At 33.8% G+C, this 19,013-nt stretch overlaps 1 protein-coding gene across 1 annotated transcript; it reads left to right on the top strand.

The window, feature by feature from the left end:
• The first annotated feature begins 7,307 nt into the window (after nt 1-7,307).
• On the top strand, nt 7,308-8,666 carry LOC111424001 (serine protease snake-like). The gene is made up of 5 exons (XM_023057386.2): nt 7,308-7,351; nt 7,425-7,625; nt 7,684-7,826; nt 7,879-7,988; nt 8,044-8,666. The coding sequence occupies exons 3-5, from the start codon at nt 7,758-7,760 to the stop codon at nt 8,627-8,629; spliced, it is 765 nt and encodes a 254-aa protein (XP_022913154.2). The 5' UTR covers nt 7,308-7,351; nt 7,425-7,625; nt 7,684-7,757; the 3' UTR covers nt 8,630-8,666.
• The last annotated feature ends 10,347 nt before the right edge of the window (nt 8,667-19,013 follow it).

Here is a 19,013-nt window from a genome sequence, read left to right as displayed (position 1 = left end):
GGAAACCGGTAAATTACTTACCGTTCGTGATGGTTATAACATTTTTTGCACGATCGAAATGAATATAAATAATAATTAATTTACTAAAATATGTTGACATTTGTAATGATTTATAAAGTAGGTAAAAATTTTGAATTAATTCTGTTGCAATGGTTTTATTTACAAAAAAAAAACAAATGATGTGATTTGTGAAATTGTATTGTAAACAGTGCTTACAATAATATTAAAACTTAATATAATATAAATTATATAAATTATAATATATATTACTATATAACCAAAATGAGTGATTCTGAGAGTGAAAATGGTGATGATATAGAAAAAGCTTGGAATATTGGACGTTCGGCAATAATTCCCGAAAAATCTAGGGAACGTTATGAAATGACGTACCAAATTTTCAAAAAATGGTGTGGAGTAAAGAATAAAAATACGAGTGAAAAAATCTTGTTGGCATATTTGGTCGAAAGAAACGGAAAATTAAAAGCTGCAGGTAGTTTATGAGCCGAATACTCAATGTTGAAAGCGACAATTTTTTTACACGTATCCATTGATATATCCAAGTTTTCAACATTACCTAATTGCCTTTCTAAAAAGAAAAAATGTTGGGTACAAATTTAAAAAAGCTAGTGTTTTTACCAAGGATGAAATGTTTAAATTTTTAATTGAAGCACCAGACGAATTGTTTTTAATCCATGTTATTCGTTAAATTAAAGTCAGCTTTCTTGTAACAGATGTATTAACTTTACTTAGAACACAAAAAAGAATATGTAACTGATTAAACTAAACGCTATACATTATTTGGTCCACACGACACTTCCTTCTTCTTCCGATGATGCACACCGACTTGTTTTAGTTCGTACATCTCGTCTCTACACGCCACCTATTGTCGTTCGCCAACATCCATAAAGTAAATTTAGATTACTTGTAAAAATACGAGGATATATTTCCGACAATGTATTTTTTTAGGTAGCAATGATATTAGGAGTAGCGGGAGCATGTCGCAGAGAAGATATAAAATGACTATTAAAGATATAGAAGATCGTGAATCTTTTATTATTATAACCATTCCAAATACAAAAACCAATATTCAGCGCACATTTACTGTCATAAATAAAAAAAACGAAAAAATTAATTATTTGAAAATTGTTCGGAAATATATTAAACTGCGGCCAAACAATGCAAAGTCGTTGCATTTATTCCTAAATTATCGGAATGAGAAATGTAAAAATCAGGTAGTCGGTAAAGGTACTATTGGAGCTTTATCATCGAAAATTGCTGAATACTTAAAATTGGAAAATGCAGTTAATTACACTGGTCACTCGTTTCGACGTACTTCAGCCACATTATTAGCGAATAAAGGTGTAGACGTTTTAGGACTAAAAAGACATGGAGGTTTTAAATCTTCAACTGTGGCTGAAAGCTATGTTGAAGATTATCTTCAAAACAAAAATCAATTTGCAGAAAAGATTCTACATGATGATAATGAATCGCCTTGCAGCGTTTCTGATTAAAGTAAATACACTCACGTAAATTTAACTAATCAACAACTTTATTGAAACTTCAAACAAAATATCAATGTAATTCAGTTCAGCGTTTATACTTCTCAAAAACACACCCGTTTAGTCCGTCTTTTCTGGCGATACACGTCTTTTTTACCTCTGCCACGCACCAACTCTCATGTTCGACTCTCCCAATCTTGTTCAAACCTGTTCGTTTTTATCTAACGTCTCGGAACCTTTTCGAACGCGGGAATCACTCCATTGCCACCCCACGCTCCGCACTACCAACCCAAAATCTCCCGCACACAAAATATCCCTAACATGATAATATACTACAATCGTCAGCTTGTGCTTCTACATCACGGACATTTTCTGTTGATACAAATACCGAAAAAAGCAATATTTCAATTTCGATTTCTAGCTGTAATAACTGTACATTTAATTTCAAATAAATTATATTTTTATTTGAAATTTTATTTATTATACTTACCGTTCTAGAACGGTAAGTAAATTACTTACCGTCGTTTTAGCCCTAGCAACCAGTAAAATTTACTACTCGTAAATAAACAAAATAGTCCGATCGTGCAAAAAAATAAATAAGATGTTTTACAGAAAAGGGAGGTCGGTCATGAATGTGCCGCCATAAATACTCCTCCCTCCAAGAAGAGACCAAGACAGAACGCGAAGAAAACGCAAGTAAAATGTTAATTATGGTAAAGAAAAAGAAACTTTTTTAACTTTATTTTGTTCATTTATAGAAAAGGACGTAATGAATCGTTCAAAATAAAAGCTGTTTGTAATCTGTCAATACTTCTTAGTATAGAGTAGTATACTAGTATACTAGTATACTAAGACTAGTAGACTAGTAGTAAGACCAGTAGTTACTAGTATTCTATACTATACTAGTATACTAGTATAGTATAGAAAATGAAGTGAATACAATTACTACTAGTATACTAGTATAATATAGAATACAATTCTTGTTATTTCTAAAAATTATGAAATTTTTATCGAATTTTTTAATAACTTTATGAGGTCCCTCAAACCTGGGTGTTAACGCACTGGGCATACCTTCCAATTTAAGGAAAACGAAATCTGATTTTAATAAATCTTTTAAAAGGTTTTTGAAATGTATGATGGAAAACTGGTCGAGCACGTAAGTTTGAAAAGGTTTCACGTAAAGCTATGAGTCTTTACTCATATTTATTATATGAACTTATTAGGTTCAGTATCGAAAGATTCATGTGATGTGAGAAACAATTCTAATGGAAGACGTAGAGGTTGACCAAACACTAATTCTGCAGGAGAACAATCAAGGTCTTCCGTGTAAGCAGATTTGAGCCCAAGAAGAATGACTGAAAACTGTAACTGTGTTCGTCACTCCAATAATTGTTATTGTGTGAACCCTTAGCAACAATAGAAGTCTTAAGTGTTCTGTGGAACCTTTCTAAAATTCCATTGCTTTGGGGATGAAATGAGGAGGTATGAATTTGATGTGGTCCAATTAATGTACTAAATCGAGAAAAAATCTGAGTCTCAAATTCCTTCCTTTATCATGTGTTATGGTATGCGGTATACCGAATCTCGAAAAATAGTGACGGAGAAGAGTCTTGGCAATGGTAGTCGCTGTTATATTCCATAGAGGAACCGCATTCAGGCCAGCGTGTAAAACGTTCTATGACAGTAAGAATATAGGTATAACAACGTGAAGGAGGTAGGGGACCAACAATATCAATGTGTACACAGGAAAAAATATAGAGTAAAAATCAACTCTAAAACATGGTTCAGATCGGTCCAATATATTTAGAGTTATTTTTTTGCACTATATAGTGTAGGTGAATAGATTAAAATTTTACACTAAATAGTGAAAGATGGTGTTTATTAAATAGTGTAAAATCGTTACTCTATAACAGTGTATTATATGTAATCTAACTAGATGTTGTCGTGACTCTAATTAGATACATTTCTAATCTAATCAGTGTAAATTATTAAAAATTCGCTCTAATTTTACTCTATTAAGTGACAAAATATCACTAAATAGTGTGTATCTTTCACTTATTAGTGTTAATTTTTAATAGGAAGTATAGAATATTTTTAGGAACGTTTTAGGTTTGTAATAAAAATCAAAATTATAAATATATTTCTTTTTATTTTTACTTGTAATATATTGTTACATCTTAAATATAAAAAAAATTAAATTCTTTTTTTATAACCATACTGACGAAGTCACCATGAAAACTGCATCTAATGAGTCTTCTATAAGTTTTCTGTGTGTATAGTTGTACATACTTACCAATCTTCGCAAGGAACTCGTACGTAAAATCTTCCGGAAGTTCCACTAATTTCACAACACGAATGTTTGGCAAACATAATTAAAATAAAAATAATCGTTCTTTCTTTTTATATCGCGTAAATCAGGTCTCGAGACGCTGTCGAGTTCCGACTCGTTTAGTAAATGGTCGTTAAATTTTAGCTGTATCACACCACATGTTAATCACGTGGTACCGACGAGTAATCCCGAGTAAAATAGTGCGGTGCCTACGAAGTACCCGAAGGAAAAGTACACGTCTAGTGTAAAATTTAATGTTTTATATATTACATAACTTCACTAACATAAGTAAAAAAAAAACTCTCCTTTAGAGAACTGTAAAAACTACTCTATTAAGTGAATAATATATGAACTCTATATTAATATTAAATATAGTGTACATTAGAGTTATTTTTACCATGTGATATTACAATTTTTACTCTAATTCTTTTTACCAACTACTCTAAAATTTTTACACGACACGATTTTTTCCTGTGTATATGTTCGAACCTTCCTTTTGAAATTGCAAATCTTTTAAATGGTGATTTTGTAAATTTGTGAATCTTCGTTTTTTGACAACGTAGACAAGATTTCGTCCAAAGATAAATATCTTTATTCATACAAGGCCAAAAATACCGTGTTTTAAAAAAATTCTGTGACGCGGGATTGAAATATTATTAAAAGCATCAAAAATTATTTGACGAAATGTTTCAGGACTGTAAATTTTAGGTACGGAAGAAGAAATCTCACATTTTTTTGCGCTACTTGTATACTTTTGACATTAGGAAAAAGAGAAGTCAACGATTCAACTCGAGACAATGCGTCCGCGATTATGTTATCAAATCCTTTAATAAATTGTATATCAGATATAATTAAATAATATAATGTAGATAATATCTGATGAGGAGTTTTGTCGGCTTTAGAATGAAATGAAGTAATTAAGGGTTTATGGGCGGTAAAATCGTAAAATTATCGCCATGTAGAAAAGGTTTGAAAAATTTAGTCGCTGAATATATTGCAAGAAGTTCTCTATCGTACGAAGAGTAACTGATCTGTGAAGATGAAAGTTTTTTTGAAAAGAATGCTATAGGTTGAGTAAAATTATTATCTGTTTGGGCGAGAAATCCTGCAATTGCTGTAGATGAAGCATCTGTTGTTATTGACAATTTGGCTGTACGAGAAGGATGCGCAAGAACAATTGATTGACTTAAAAGAATTTTTGCAGTATAAAATGAATGTTCATGTTCATCTAACCAAACAATGATGTCTCTTTTGTTATTATTTTTCAAAGAATTAGAAAGAGTATACAAAGAACTAAGAATCCCTGAAAAAATTGGGACGAAACGATGATAGGAATTAATCGTACCTAAAAATCTTTGCAATTCCTTAAGGTTTTCGGTCTTCGAAAATCATTAATGGCCTAAATCCTATCGGATGAAGGACGAATTCCATTTGATGAAATGGTATGACTAAGAAAATCAATGGATAAGGAAATCACATTTTGAAGCTTTTATATTCATGCCAAAACAATTTAATCTTTCAAAAAGTTTATGTAAATGTGAAAGATGTTCGTCCTCATTTTTACTCGCTATAAGAATGTCATCTAAATATACGAATGCAAAGTTTAAACCATTAGTGACTTCATTATTGAACCGTTGGTACGTCTGTGCTGCGTTTCTGAGTCTGAGAGGCATTCTGGTAAATTCGTAAAGAGGAGTTGTAATTGTAGTTTTATCAATATCCTCTTCAGCAATAGGTATTTGATGGTAAGCACGTGGCATATGTAATGGAGATGCAATGGAAGAAGATGAAGGACGACAAATACCAAGGGAAACCATTAAATCAAATTCTTCTTTTGGAAATTGCGAATTTTGTTGAGTCCAGACGTCTTGGTCTGCAGAAGGGTAAATGGAAATTTGTAACAATATGATTTGTGGAATGCTTAACGGGAGAAGCAAAGTCTGGTGTTGAAGATATTTGCATCAGTGATCCAGAAGAACTTATTTTGGTTGTAGAATCAATCAATCGTTGATTTTTAATATCAACCAAAATGGTGAATTTTTCAAGAAAATCTGCACCGAAAATAGGCTTATTAACATCGGCAATGGTAAATATAAAGGGAAAAGTTAACCTTTATTTAGTTTAAGTTTGGATTAAAACAATATTGTAAAACAAATATTTTTTCACTGTAGAGTCTCTGAAGATGTCTATAAAGCGAAACTAGTCAGACGAATTGTAAATAAAAAAAATTTCAACTAGTTAAAGTACATTAAATTTTTTATTTTCTCTTGACCAAGTATTTATTAAGCCAACAAAAATATTAAAACGTCTTCTCTATATAACTACCGGGAGTAATTGCTAAAATATAAAAGAAATAAAGAGAACATCCTCATTCTTGTTCATCCTTACACGACCTGTTTTTTTGAACAACCATACAACTCCATCATTAAGTTTTCCACCTTGTCAATATCAGAACACTCCATCATCAGCATTTTCACCTTCTCAGTATCATTCATCTCGTAGAGTGATCTAGTACACTCACCACAGCTCTAAAACGTGTGTTAGACTAAATTTTGTACTACTTTAACTTAAATAGCCAAGCAAGCATTTTCATATTTGAAGATTTTTTGCAATTCTTGGAATTCTCCTAACAATTGGTGCTATTAACAGAAAATATATTCGAGTCAAATGTTCTGCCAACTCTGCTCCACATTTTTTAATTATAAGAAGTATTATTCTATTGTGCTATAAGCAAAAGCAGATGCACATGTCAGGTTTATAACAATTAAAGTTGGAGGATACGGCAAACAAAGCGATGAAATCATATTTCAGAAGCATATCTCAACAAAGATACTCCATTGTTAGGAATAAGCAAAGCAATGCCTTATGTATGTATATTTATTGACGATGTGGCTGACCCATTATTGCAACATGTGATTAAACCTTGCAGTCGAGATAACTTAGATGAAGTAATGGAATATTTTAATGTATGTTTCAGAACATTCTAAATCTTTTACGAAGGGTTTACACACCTCGACGTGTCTAGTACGATGATGTAGTACGAAAATACTCCTTCATCGTGTCCATATCCAACTTTATTATGATTAAATAAATAATCTAGCAAATAATCGCAATATCGCACAGGACATGTCAAAACTTTAAGCGTACCGATTGGCACAAATTATACAAAGTTCTTCATATATTAAACCTAAATCCGGTGTAACGTCGACTCTATATTTGATTGCTTTTAGTTTGTTGATCCACATCAGTTTGTAAAAAATTTACAAAATCCCTCCATTTTTAATTATTTTATTTATTTATTGTTATTATTTATATTAATAACAGTATTTATTAAGTAACCAAAATATGGAAAATCTTCATTATGTAAGTCTTTTATATCTTATTATGTTCATCTTTTAATTGGTCTGTTTTCTGAACAATCAAGGTGATTTGGATTATTTTAAATGAAATCAGTTTAACACAATGTATGGTTCCATTAAGACGTTTCTCGGTTTAACATTCATATTGTTTGTTAAAACTCAAAGTAGGTTTTAATTGTATATTTAGTTTATATTAAATTTAGTATTAAATCAATTTTTTCACTAACCATATTTAAGAGTTTCAAAGTTGTAACTTACGAAATGGATCCATTGGAATATGTCAACATATCTTAGATTGTATCTCAGCAAAGAACGAACTTCAACAAGGATTACGACCTGTTTCGTGTGGATTCTCTGGTAGATATCCTACGGTTTGTTGCGATCAAAATGAAACGGAAATTATCGAAGAAAAAATTTCAAATAGAATTAGCGAAAAAAGTAAAATGTTAAAAATTTAATATTACACAGTTCTTAATATTTAATATTATCCTTAAAGAATGTCAAGAATATTTAAAATTGAACATCAAAACTACGATAACAACCACCACGAGTACAACACCAAAAAGTGTAATGCGGCATAATAATTTTCGCCACATTGTTGGTGGTGTGAATGCTCATTTCGAAGAATATCCCCATATGGTAATAAAAGATTCAAATCATTAACTAAAATAATTTATTAAAATACTTATAGGCTGTTTTGGGATATGGTCCATCAAAAAACATTGAATTTAAATGCGGTGGGAGTTTAATCAGCGAACAATTCATCTTAACAGCAGCTCATTGTTTAGAATCAAAAGATTTGTAAGAAATCAACAAAAATTTTTGTTTAAATATCAATTTTTGTAATTATTTTTAGTGGACCAGTTTCCCTAGTAAGATTAGGCGATTTGGATATAGCTGCAACAACCGAATTTGCGGAACCTCAAAATTTTAAGATCCAAGAAGTTTTTAGTCCCCCCGATTATAATTTCGAATCTTTTTACCACGATATAGCTCTAATTAAATTGGATCGTCCTGCGATTTACACCATATACGTAAAGCCTGCTTGTTTACAATCAAAATTTGATTTAGATCAAAACAATTTAACAATAACTGGATGGGGAGCTTTATATTATGGTGGTAAATTGCATACTTATCTTCAAAAGGCTAATTTACACAATTTGCCGGCGAAAAATTGTGCAAGAAGTATTCGTGCACAACCGAAATTAGCGAATGGTTTCGATGAAGAGTTGCAAATATGCGGGGGAGATCCAGAAACTATGGTGGATGCTTGTCATGGTGATTCTGGTGGACCGATTCAAATGAAAATTCAACATTTACCACAAATGTATAGAGTTGTTGGGATTACATCGTTTGGAAATAATTGCGGATTAGTTCCCGGGGTTTATACAAGAGTCTCTAACTATATTTCTTGGATTGAATCCATAGTTTGGCCAAATTGAATAAAAGAACGCGTAATTGTGTTTTATTAGACCTTGATTTTTTTTTTAATTCGATTGAGTATTTTTGTACTTGTAAATGTCAAAACTCGCAATAAGTTTTCCATTCTCCATGCTTCTCGGTTCTACTAGTCGTCCATGGTTAAATTCCACTCTGCTATCGTGTTCTTTATTCCTTTTGACCATGTGTTGGGCCTTCTCCCTTTCTTCCTTCTTTCGTGGGGTTTTCATTCCATGATAGTTCGTGGACGTATTCCCTCTTGCATCATTCTAACGTCACCGTACCAGATGATTTGTTTTGACTTTATTTTATCTAGAATTGTGGTTGGCATGTGTAAATAGATGTGTATTGTCTATTTACATAGACAATACCTTTCTTGCATCACTTGTATTCATCTACCACACTTCACATCCGCAGCTAACTATGGTTTTAAAGATAGTGTTATGCATTATACAGGACCAACTTTACAATTTTTTTTCTCTAAAACTATCATACGAAAAAATTTTAATTTTGAACAGGTGTTCTTAAAGAGTGGCATATTTTATTTTTTCGATATTCCATATAATTTCGCGGAAAAGCGCGGTTTAGTAAGACCCCGTTATGTCGAAAACGGCTGGGTGGATATCAATGCGGTTTTAACCAAAATGTGTCAAATAGAAAGGGGGGTTCCGTCCAATCGGAAAAGATGGTGCGTTCCAGACAGTACGTCGCGCCTTTATCTTACGTACATAAAGAAATAAGGCGCGCCATCCTGTCTCTGGAACACACACCAGGACCATCTTTTCCGATTGGACGAAACCCTCCTCTTCTCGCATAGCTTATTTCAGTTATTTTTTAATTTATAATTCGCTTAAATCGCCCTAAAAAAGTAGAAACAATTATTTATTTTACTAATATGCTTTTACCATTTTCGCCTAAATCTCATCCATCGCATCTTCAGAAAGCTTCCTGTTGGAAAAAGGTGTATAACAATATGATATAAATTCTCTTGTTTTAATAAACATTAATTCAAAAGTATACATCAAAAAATAAAACTTACGTCAAAATTCGAATACATAAAATATCTTGTATTGTTCCATATGAACAAGTTGAATATTAAAATATAAATTCCAAAATAATAAAATGAATATAGTATAACATTAAAAGAACAACAACGATTGAGATTATGTGAATCAAACTTTATAAACTAAAAATAACATTTTATGCTGCATCTTTCATAATTTAAATATTTAAAAAATATTTAAAAATACAGCTCAGGTTCAAAGACAAATACTATATTATCGATAGACATATGTTGAAAAAGAATTATAATTGAAATCCATTCTACCACTTGTTAATTTTGAAGTAGGTAAATAATTTAAAGTTTGAATCTGTACTTTTAAGCTGGTTTTTATTTAATACTAGTTTCAGCCCTTGGCCATCTTCAAAGACTATTTTTTATTCTTTGTTAAAAAGATCACAAATCGAAACTGAAGGTCATACTATTTTAATTATAATTACTAAATTTAGCTCTATTAAGTAATGAGTGAAAAGCGGAATATTACAATTAAATTTGCTGTTAAAATCGCTGTCTTGGCTGTACGTGTGGTGTACAGACCTCCGAATTATGTCGGTGATTTATTTTTTGAGAGCCTGGAGGAGACATTGATGCTGGCAAAACAACTCTGTTCACACGTGGTATGTTTGGGCGATTTTAATATCAATTTGTTGGACCGTGGCTCGCGTACTGTTCTGTCGTTCAACCTGTTGTTGGACTCCTTGGATATGACTCAAGTAGTTCAGGAGCCTACAAGGGTGACGCGCACTACCTCAACGCTTATAGATGTTATTATCGTTTCAAGCGAATTAACGTATTATCGTTTAACAACGAATTAATAATTGCGGGATGCCCTGGTTGACGAAACTCAGCTATATCGGACCATGCTCTGGTCTTCTGCAGCATTGGACTCACAATCAGAAAGATAAATTCTAATCCCCACCAGTACAAACAATTTAGAAATCTTAAAAATATAAACTTGGATTTATTTGAGGTTGATGTTAGCAATAATTATAGATACGTCTTACAGTATACAAAAAATACGGAGTTGTTGTCGTCGATATATTTACGGCATTCGGAAGTACGACCGAGTATCGCACAAAATCGTGCGATACTCGGTTTTTCATAAGATCGTACGGTTGGGATTTGATTTATGAGTTGCATGACATTGACGACAAAATTTCATTTTTGAATGCGAGTTTGTTAAATTTGATCGATTTTTATGCTCCTGTAAAAGCTGTACGTATCACGAGGCCTCCCGCACCATGGATGACTTTGAAATTTATGATGAACCTAAGAGATAAAGCTTACCGAAAATTTAAGCATTCTAGGAATCATAATGATTTTATGTATTTTAGGCAGCTCCGCAATTTGGTCAACTCTAGTGTTCGTCATGAAAAGAAGGCATATCTGCGGTATCGTTGCGCTGCTGATCCGGGTAACGTTTGGAAACATCTGAAAGATTTAAATATCTTAAATAAAATTCATTGTCACATAGATTTGTCTCACTTGGGAACTGCAAATGATCTAAACAATTTCTTTGTTGCTAATAATAATAATGCGGACCCCCTGACCCTTCTACCAGACGTTATTATTCTTCTAACAAGTTTAGTACTAAAGCTTTTAAGTTTATCGCTACTACTGAAACAGAGGTAGCTAATCTCATTCTGCAGCGATTAAGGTACTACGGAAAATTCGCCACCCACGGAATTCCCGATGTAATTGTTTCGGATAACGGAACAGCTTTTACTTCAAAGGAGTATCGTGAATGGTTAAGAAAAAATTGAATCCGTCGAGCTTTAACTGCACCGTAACATCCCAGTAGCAATGGCCAGGCTGAACGTATGGTGCAGAACTTCAAAAAGTCATTAAAAAAATTGGGTAATGATGACGTGGGAGCAACAATTTCAAACTATTCAGACAAGTGGCAGCCAGCAACGGTGGTGGAAGCGACAGGTCCGTTAAGTTATAAATTAACAACCGACAACGGTAAAACTTTAAAACGCCACATCGATCAAATTCGACCACGTGCTGAACGCAGTACAATCGAAGTACCAGATCAAACAAACGAAAAGGATTTGCCAAGGGAACCGGAGCGGGAATCCACAAAGCCAACTAGTGAGAAGAACACAGATTCTTCAGAAACTGCTGCCTGAGAGGTGCTACCCTCACCACGCTCCACACGAGTCAAAATATCTGGAGGATTACACACCATAGATGTTCCTGGATCTAGGAGGGAGGAGTGTGGTGTATTGGAACAAAGCGAGTTAGAACAAAGAACTACCCGAGGTTAGGTAGAGGGTGACCACACGCCAAAGTCTCAGTTTCACGTTGGCTCGATGTGCGTGAGAGTCTCTACATAGTTTTAGCGTTATTTCAATGTAAATAAGTTTACATTTTTATTATTAAAGTTCAGTTAAGAGAAACCCGGTGTTTCCTTTAAACCACTCCGTACACAACAGCGTACAAAACAGATCTCTTGTCGTGTGTCGGTGAAGTTCTTGGAGCTGAGAACTGGGAAGTTTGGGAGGAATCCATGTTCATGTTGTTTCGTGCGACTCGTTTATTTGACGTCGAGGATGGTACACGTAAAGTACCAGAGAAGGTAGAAAAATCAACCACAGAACAATTGGAAGCTATCGATGAATACGAAGCCGATTGTGCAAGAGCCCAGTTATATATAACTAGAGCACTAAGTCAACCCATAAAGCGTCATGTTTTGGGCTGTAAGACCCCTAAAGAATTGCTTGAACAATTTTTTGGTTATGCCTACGATGCTAATGTTAATATGATTACCCATATTGATGAGTTGCATAATTTATTTCATGAAATAAATAGTGAACTCAAAAGGAAAAAGAAAACAGAGCTTGACGAATGCATTTTACTGGGACGAGTTTTATATATTTTGCCTGTTGAATATATACCTGTAAAAATGGTTTGGGAAACTGAATCACACGATTCCAGATCGCTTGATATATTAACAGAGCGTATTAGTAACCACGAAGAAAGAATAAACGTTGGTACGGATAATAACATGGTGGCTCTACGTGCAGCATAACAGAACAATAACGAAGGATCAACGAAAAGTGGAAATGGGGACACAAAGAAAAAGAAAAGCAGCAATTTCCTTTTTAAATGTTATAAATGTCACAAAACGAGACATAAAGCTGCACAGTGCCCAGAAAAATCGAATGATGACGATGAAAACAATTCGAAGAACACGGATCGTGGAAGGTTGATGGCTTTGCCCAGTTATATTAATTCCATCGGTGTGGATGCATGGATTGCTGATTCTGGATATTCCCAGCACATGACGTCAAAAAAGAAAAACTTGAAGACGTATGTACCACAGAGGGTTCCAATTTCTATAACTGGAATTGGTTCTCAAGATCTACTAGCTCTAGGAATAGGAAAAATGAGCATACAAGCGAGAGTTAAAAATGAATGGTTCAATCGTGAATTAAAAAATGTCTTGTACGTGCCAGAATTGCGTGGAAATTTATTTTCTACCGCGTAAGCCAGAAAGAGTGGATGCGCAAGCCACTTTCTTGCGAATGGTTCGTGTGTCATGAAATGTGATGGACAGATTTTGGTAATCGGAAAGACAATATCTAACGGTTTGACGATTTTGGACATTTCGGTAGTAAAACCGGTGAATCCCGTGGTCGTAAATGTTGCGTCAGTAAATGAATCGTTGTAAGTGTTGCACTAAAGACTCGCATATCAAAATAAAAGACACATTGCAAAGTTTTTACAAAGAAATAGTATCAGTGTTGAAATCAAAGATGAATTTTGTGTCAGTTGCAGGGAAAAATGCATCGGAAGCATTTTGGGTCGAGAACGGTGCGTGCGAAGGAAGCTGGTGAACAGATTGTTTTGCCTTAAGACCAACGATAAGGCAGATAGATACTGCAGGTGTTCGTATTAAAACATTATTGTGTGACGCGGGAACTGAATTTCTAAATAAAACACTGAAAGACACTTTATCAAAAAGCAGTATTATGTTGCGGGTTGCAATGACAGACGTACTGTAAAATCGAAGCAGCTCGTGCTATGCTTACACAAAAGGGATTACCTATAAAAGTTTGGGCTGAAGCGTGTAATACGGCAGTTTTTGTGTTTAATAGAACGGCACCTACACCAGTGAATGAAAAATCACCAATTGAACTGTGGTATGGGAGGGTCAGTCATTTTGATATTAACAAACTAAGAGTGTTCGGAACGAAAGTTTGGTATTTGCTACCAGAACGTAATCGAAAACAAAAATTTGGAAGCAAAAGCGAATGCGGACTTTTGGTTGGTTACGAGGAATCGGATGGATATAGGATATATGTTAACGGACGCAGAGATCTGGTGCGTTCCTGTAACGTTACATTCGAAAATGAATTGACTTTCCAACTGGACAGCAATTTTAAGAATGACCTTGAAACTCAGGGATCTGAAGGCAACAACAAGGAAGAAACGGAAGAAGTTCTTCAAGAAATTTACCCAGATAAGTCGGAAAATTGTAATAAAGATATAGAAGAAACAAATCCGACACGTCCAAAACGACAACAAAAACTACCAAGTCGATACAACGACTATGAGGTAGCAATTCAGGAAAGGAAAAATCCTTACAAGATTACGCTTACTTTGCCTACCTTGAGGAATGTGCTCCGGGAAAGTATGAAGAAACGATAGATTCTGAAGGTAAAGTCATGTGGAAAAAAGCAATGGATGAAGAAATGAAGTCTCATGAAGAGAATGGTACATGACGGATGGAAGAATTACCAGAAGGAAGGAAAGTATTTTCTCCAGTCGCTCGTTATGATACAGTACGCGTATTGTTAAGCATGGCAGCTACGCAAGGCTTGAAATTTTATCAAGTTGATGTGAAGACCGCTTTTCTTTATGGCGAAATTAAATTAATTCTGGCAGAGTGTACAACTTTAATCTGCATCTTTTTAATCATTGTATGAAAAGGCCGAAATATTTATATTATCTTGATTTGTGGATGTATTGTGGATGATGTGTTGCGTAGCGTCGACGGGGGTGACATGCATGCGATTGTATTGTTGGATTATTCAAAAGCATTTGATATGATAAATCACCATCTGTTACTAAGTATTTTACACTACATTGGTCTGAGTCACACAGCAATAGAGTTTTTTAAACATTACCTTTTAAACAGAGAACAACGAACTAAAATCAAAGATGTCTTCTCACAAAGAGAACTAATCTCTAAAGGAGTTCCTCAGGGAAGTATATGTGGACCTCTGCTGTTTATAATTTATGTGAGTACGTTTTATAAAAATTTTAAGTTTTGCAAATATCATGCTTATGCTGATGATACTCAGTTGTCAAAATTAATTCGGATGTACAATCCCTTGTTGACGCTTCTGAGGCACATGGTCTAAAAATTAACCCCACTAAATCCAATGTAATTATTTTTGGGAATAAAAATCATATCAAATCTGTTAGTGATATTCTTAAAATTAGTGTAGGTTATCAGAAATTACAGCACGTGGATTCCGTTAAAAATTTGGGTCTGTTTATAGACAATGATTTAAAATTTAATACACACATAAATAAGCTATTACAAAAATCTTATTGTATTTTGAAATGTCTCTATCCGTATCGACACGTGTTAAATGCAGATAGTAAACGATTATTAACTGATGCATTGATTTTATCTCACTTCAACCACTGTGATTCGGTCTATGGTCCCTGCTTAACTAAAGAAAATCAAAGAAGGGTGCAGTATGTCCAGAATAGCTGCCTCAGGCTGATTTATGGCATACAAAAATATCAGAGAGTTTCACATAAATTGGCGTAGTGTGGTTGGCTGAATATGCATAATAGGATGGCTCTACATAGAGGAGTAGTTTATTTCAAAATCTTAAAAGACAAAATTCCTGTTTATTTAAGTAATAAAATAACCTACCTAACTATAAAGATTCACTTACGGTGCCACGTCACGCGTCGTCTGCTTTTCGGAATTCATTTACATACGGCATCACAGTTTTTTGGAACACCCTTCCTCGCCCATTAAAAGTGTTAAACGTGTCAAAGTTTAAAATTAAATACAGACGGTATCTATGTGAGCGACAGACAAGATTGAAATAGTTTTCCTTATTATACTCAGTTATACATATATTTTTTTTGCGCTGTTATGGATTATTTGTTGTTATAGTACATAGGAGCCAGGGGAAGAGCAGGCCTCACTACCAAGGTGTTGCCTGACCTGGCTACCTAATTAACCTTCTTAATTTTCTTTATTATGTAAAGTGATTTATATGTAAAAGATTTTTGAGGGTTAATAAATTGCATTATTATTATTATTATTATTATTATTATTTAAATACAATAATAACTCGTAGAATAACTAATGTTATAAGTATTCACTTATCCAAACTAGAAAAAATTAAATTATGTAAAAATTTGTCTGGCCTCATTAACCAGTACTTGGATAAACCTATGTTTGAAAATTCTCATGATGTTAATAACCATAATTTAATAACTCTCACTCCCGGAATGTATTCAAATGACGTATTGTGTCGGTGATGTCACTGTTGCTGCTTAGTTCGATCGGTGTCCGATCTGTCGATACTGTTGTCAATTATTTTAACAAGTCAAATAAACTTAATATAAATGTTAATAACAAAGATCATAATAGTCAATCTTGTTCAGTTTCAAAACTGTCGATGGTGCACATAAATATACAAGGACTAAAAAATAAATGTACTGTTCTTGAGACCTTTTTTTATAATTTATATGTAAAACCAGTTGTGCTATGTATTTGCGAGCACTGGCTCACAGTTGATGGAATTAAGAATTTATCAATTCTCAACTATAATCACGTCACCTCTTTTTGCAGAAGATCTCATGGACGTGGTGGGGTCGCGTTACTGGTTCGGGATGATGTCGTTCCTCTGCCTATTGCTGAAAATTCAAAAGAATTGAAAGAATGGAGTGTGGTGATAATTGAAAAATAATCCAAAAAGGTGATATTGATGATCCTAGACCAATTAGTATACTGCCGGTGTTGTCGAAAATTTTTGAAATGCTAATGAAAAATCAATATTTTGAAACTAATAATATTTTTAACAAACAACAATTTGACTTTAGAAAAGGACTCTCTACGGCACTGGCTATACAAAATTTTGTCGAGTATGTGGTCGATGGTTTTGAGGCTTCGCAATACACTGAGGCTAGTTTTTTGGATCTTACCAAAGCTTTTGATTGCTCTGCCCTGTTTCATTCTATCTTAATACGTAAACTGTACACTTACAATGTCGCCCCGGACGCTTGTAAGCTTTTGTCATCTTATCGTACAAATAGAACTCAATTTGTTAAATTTAACTCGGTGATGTCTAACCCTGGGAATATTACAAGTGGTGTTCCTCAGGTGTCAATTTTGGGTCCTATTTTATTCTTAATATATGTAAATGATTTGCATTCTTTCCTGAGTGGTGGAAGCTCAAGTTCAATCTTGTATGCGGATGACACAAGTTTGCTGACAAAACATGATTCTGACTTTGATGCTAGAGGATTGCAAGATTTAATGTTAAAATCGGCAAGGCATTGATTTGCAAGTATTCGTCTAACACTGAATGCTGATAAAACAGAAGTACTGACCTTTACACTAAAGCAAACTACTATTAAATCCTATGTAGCGGATAGTTGAGTCAGGTTTTTGGGTGTTCATCTGAATTCCGGGCTTACGTGGAATGTTCATGGTGAGAAATTAGCTTCACGCTTAAGCTCCACTGCCTTTCTGATGGGTCGCCTGTCTGATTTTTCCTCTACTCGGGTGTTGCGTTCCCCGTATTTTGCGCTTTTTCAGAGCCATCTAAGTTATGGGTTCCTCTCCTGGGGACATGCCCCGATTAATAAAAGAATATTTGGTATATAAAGAAGAGCTATTAGAAATGTTGCTAATTTGAACTATACTGATGACTGTAGGCCTTCTTCTATCAAATTAAAAATATTAACACTACATTCATTATATATTTTGGAGTGTTTAAAGCTCACTTTTTTACATCATAGACAGCACAGGAAAAGTAGTGATGTTCACAATTATGGCACTAGGGGGAGGAATGATATTCGACCAGAGGCACTGTGACTGGAGAGGTCGAGAAACGCATATAATTATTATGGAGTGAAATTCTTCACAAATTCTTCTGTCTTGCATTGTGGTTATAGAAGCTTACCTTACAAAGCTTTTATAACCAAAATTAAAAATGTTTTGATGGAGAAGGCATATTACCATAGATGATTTCTTAAACGACATACAGTCCTTCGATGAATATTTTTATAATGTACTGGAACCCCAAAGTGCTGGAACAACAAATTCAAACAATTTATACTGAAGCAGGGCTTTCAAGAAAGCTGCAGATTCATGTTTGTTTATAAGAAATAAAAATGATCAGAGATAGTTCTTAGTAATCTATGTGGATAATGGATTGATAGCAGCGAATGATCAAGAAGAGATAACTGGATTAATCCACCAACTAAAGCAGGAATTCAAGATTACAGAAGGTGAACTGAATTCATTTTTCGGTATACAAATTCAACAGGCTGATAACAGCATTTTTATAAGTCAGCCAACATATACCAGAAAAATACTAGAGCGATTTGGAACGAAACATTCAAAGTCAGTTGGAGTTCCTACAATGACGATTGAAAAGGATGAAGAATCTAAAAAATATATAAGTGATAGGATTTCTTATCGTGAAGCTGTGGGTTGTTTACAATATTTGGCTACAGCTACACGACCAGATATTGCCTTTGCTGTGGGTGTCGTTTCAAGAGCAGTATCAAAACCATCCCAAGCTGATTGGCAACGAATTCAACGAATTTTTAGATACTTAAACGGAACAAGAAATGTTGGAATCATGTACCAATCGGATAATCCTGCATCTTTTATGACATACAGTGCGGCAGATCATGGAGGAGACTAGAAAACGATACGACTGGATTTTATACGAATTTTTAAAACTTAATCGGCGAAAATTGCAAAATTCAAAACATTTTTCGATCATTTCAAAAATTTATTTCTCAAGAACTAAAAGTGATTTTTCAAAACGGCTTTTTGCATTAAAAAGAGGATAATTTAATTAATAATTGGTGATATTTCCACAAGGATCCTTTGAGAAATTAATTTTATAGCGAACTTTAAAAGTTATCGATGAAAATTGCATAATCGAAAATTTTATCAAAATTCAAATATTGTTTTCTCAAAAACTGAAACTTATTTTTCAAAACGGGTTAGTTCATTAGAAAGAAGACACTTTTATTAATATTTTGGGAAATTTTCATACTCATATTCCAAGAAATGGATTTTATACGAATTTTTAAAACTTAATCGG

This window comes from Onthophagus taurus, chromosome 3 (genome assembly GCF_036711975.1).
Source record: "Onthophagus taurus isolate NC chromosome 3, IU_Otau_3.0, whole genome shotgun sequence".
In the NCBI taxonomy this organism is placed as follows: domain Eukaryota; kingdom Metazoa; phylum Arthropoda; class Insecta; order Coleoptera; family Scarabaeidae; genus Onthophagus; species Onthophagus taurus.
The sequence above is the reverse complement of the archived record's forward strand: the minus strand, read 5'-3'. Positions and strand labels throughout refer to the sequence as shown.

Coding starts and splice junctions, on each gene's coding strand:
- LOC111424001 (XM_023057386.2), top strand. CDS start 7,758: ATGCGGCATAATAATTTTCGCCACATTGTTGGTGGTGTGAATGCTCAT. Junction 7,827..7,878: donor TCGAAGAATATCCCCATATG/GTAATAAAAGAT, acceptor AAATACTTATAG/GCTGTTTTGGGATATGGTCC. Junction 7,989..8,043: donor TGTTTAGAATCAAAAGATTT/GTAAGAAATCAA, acceptor AATTATTTTTAG/TGGACCAGTTTCCCTAGTAA.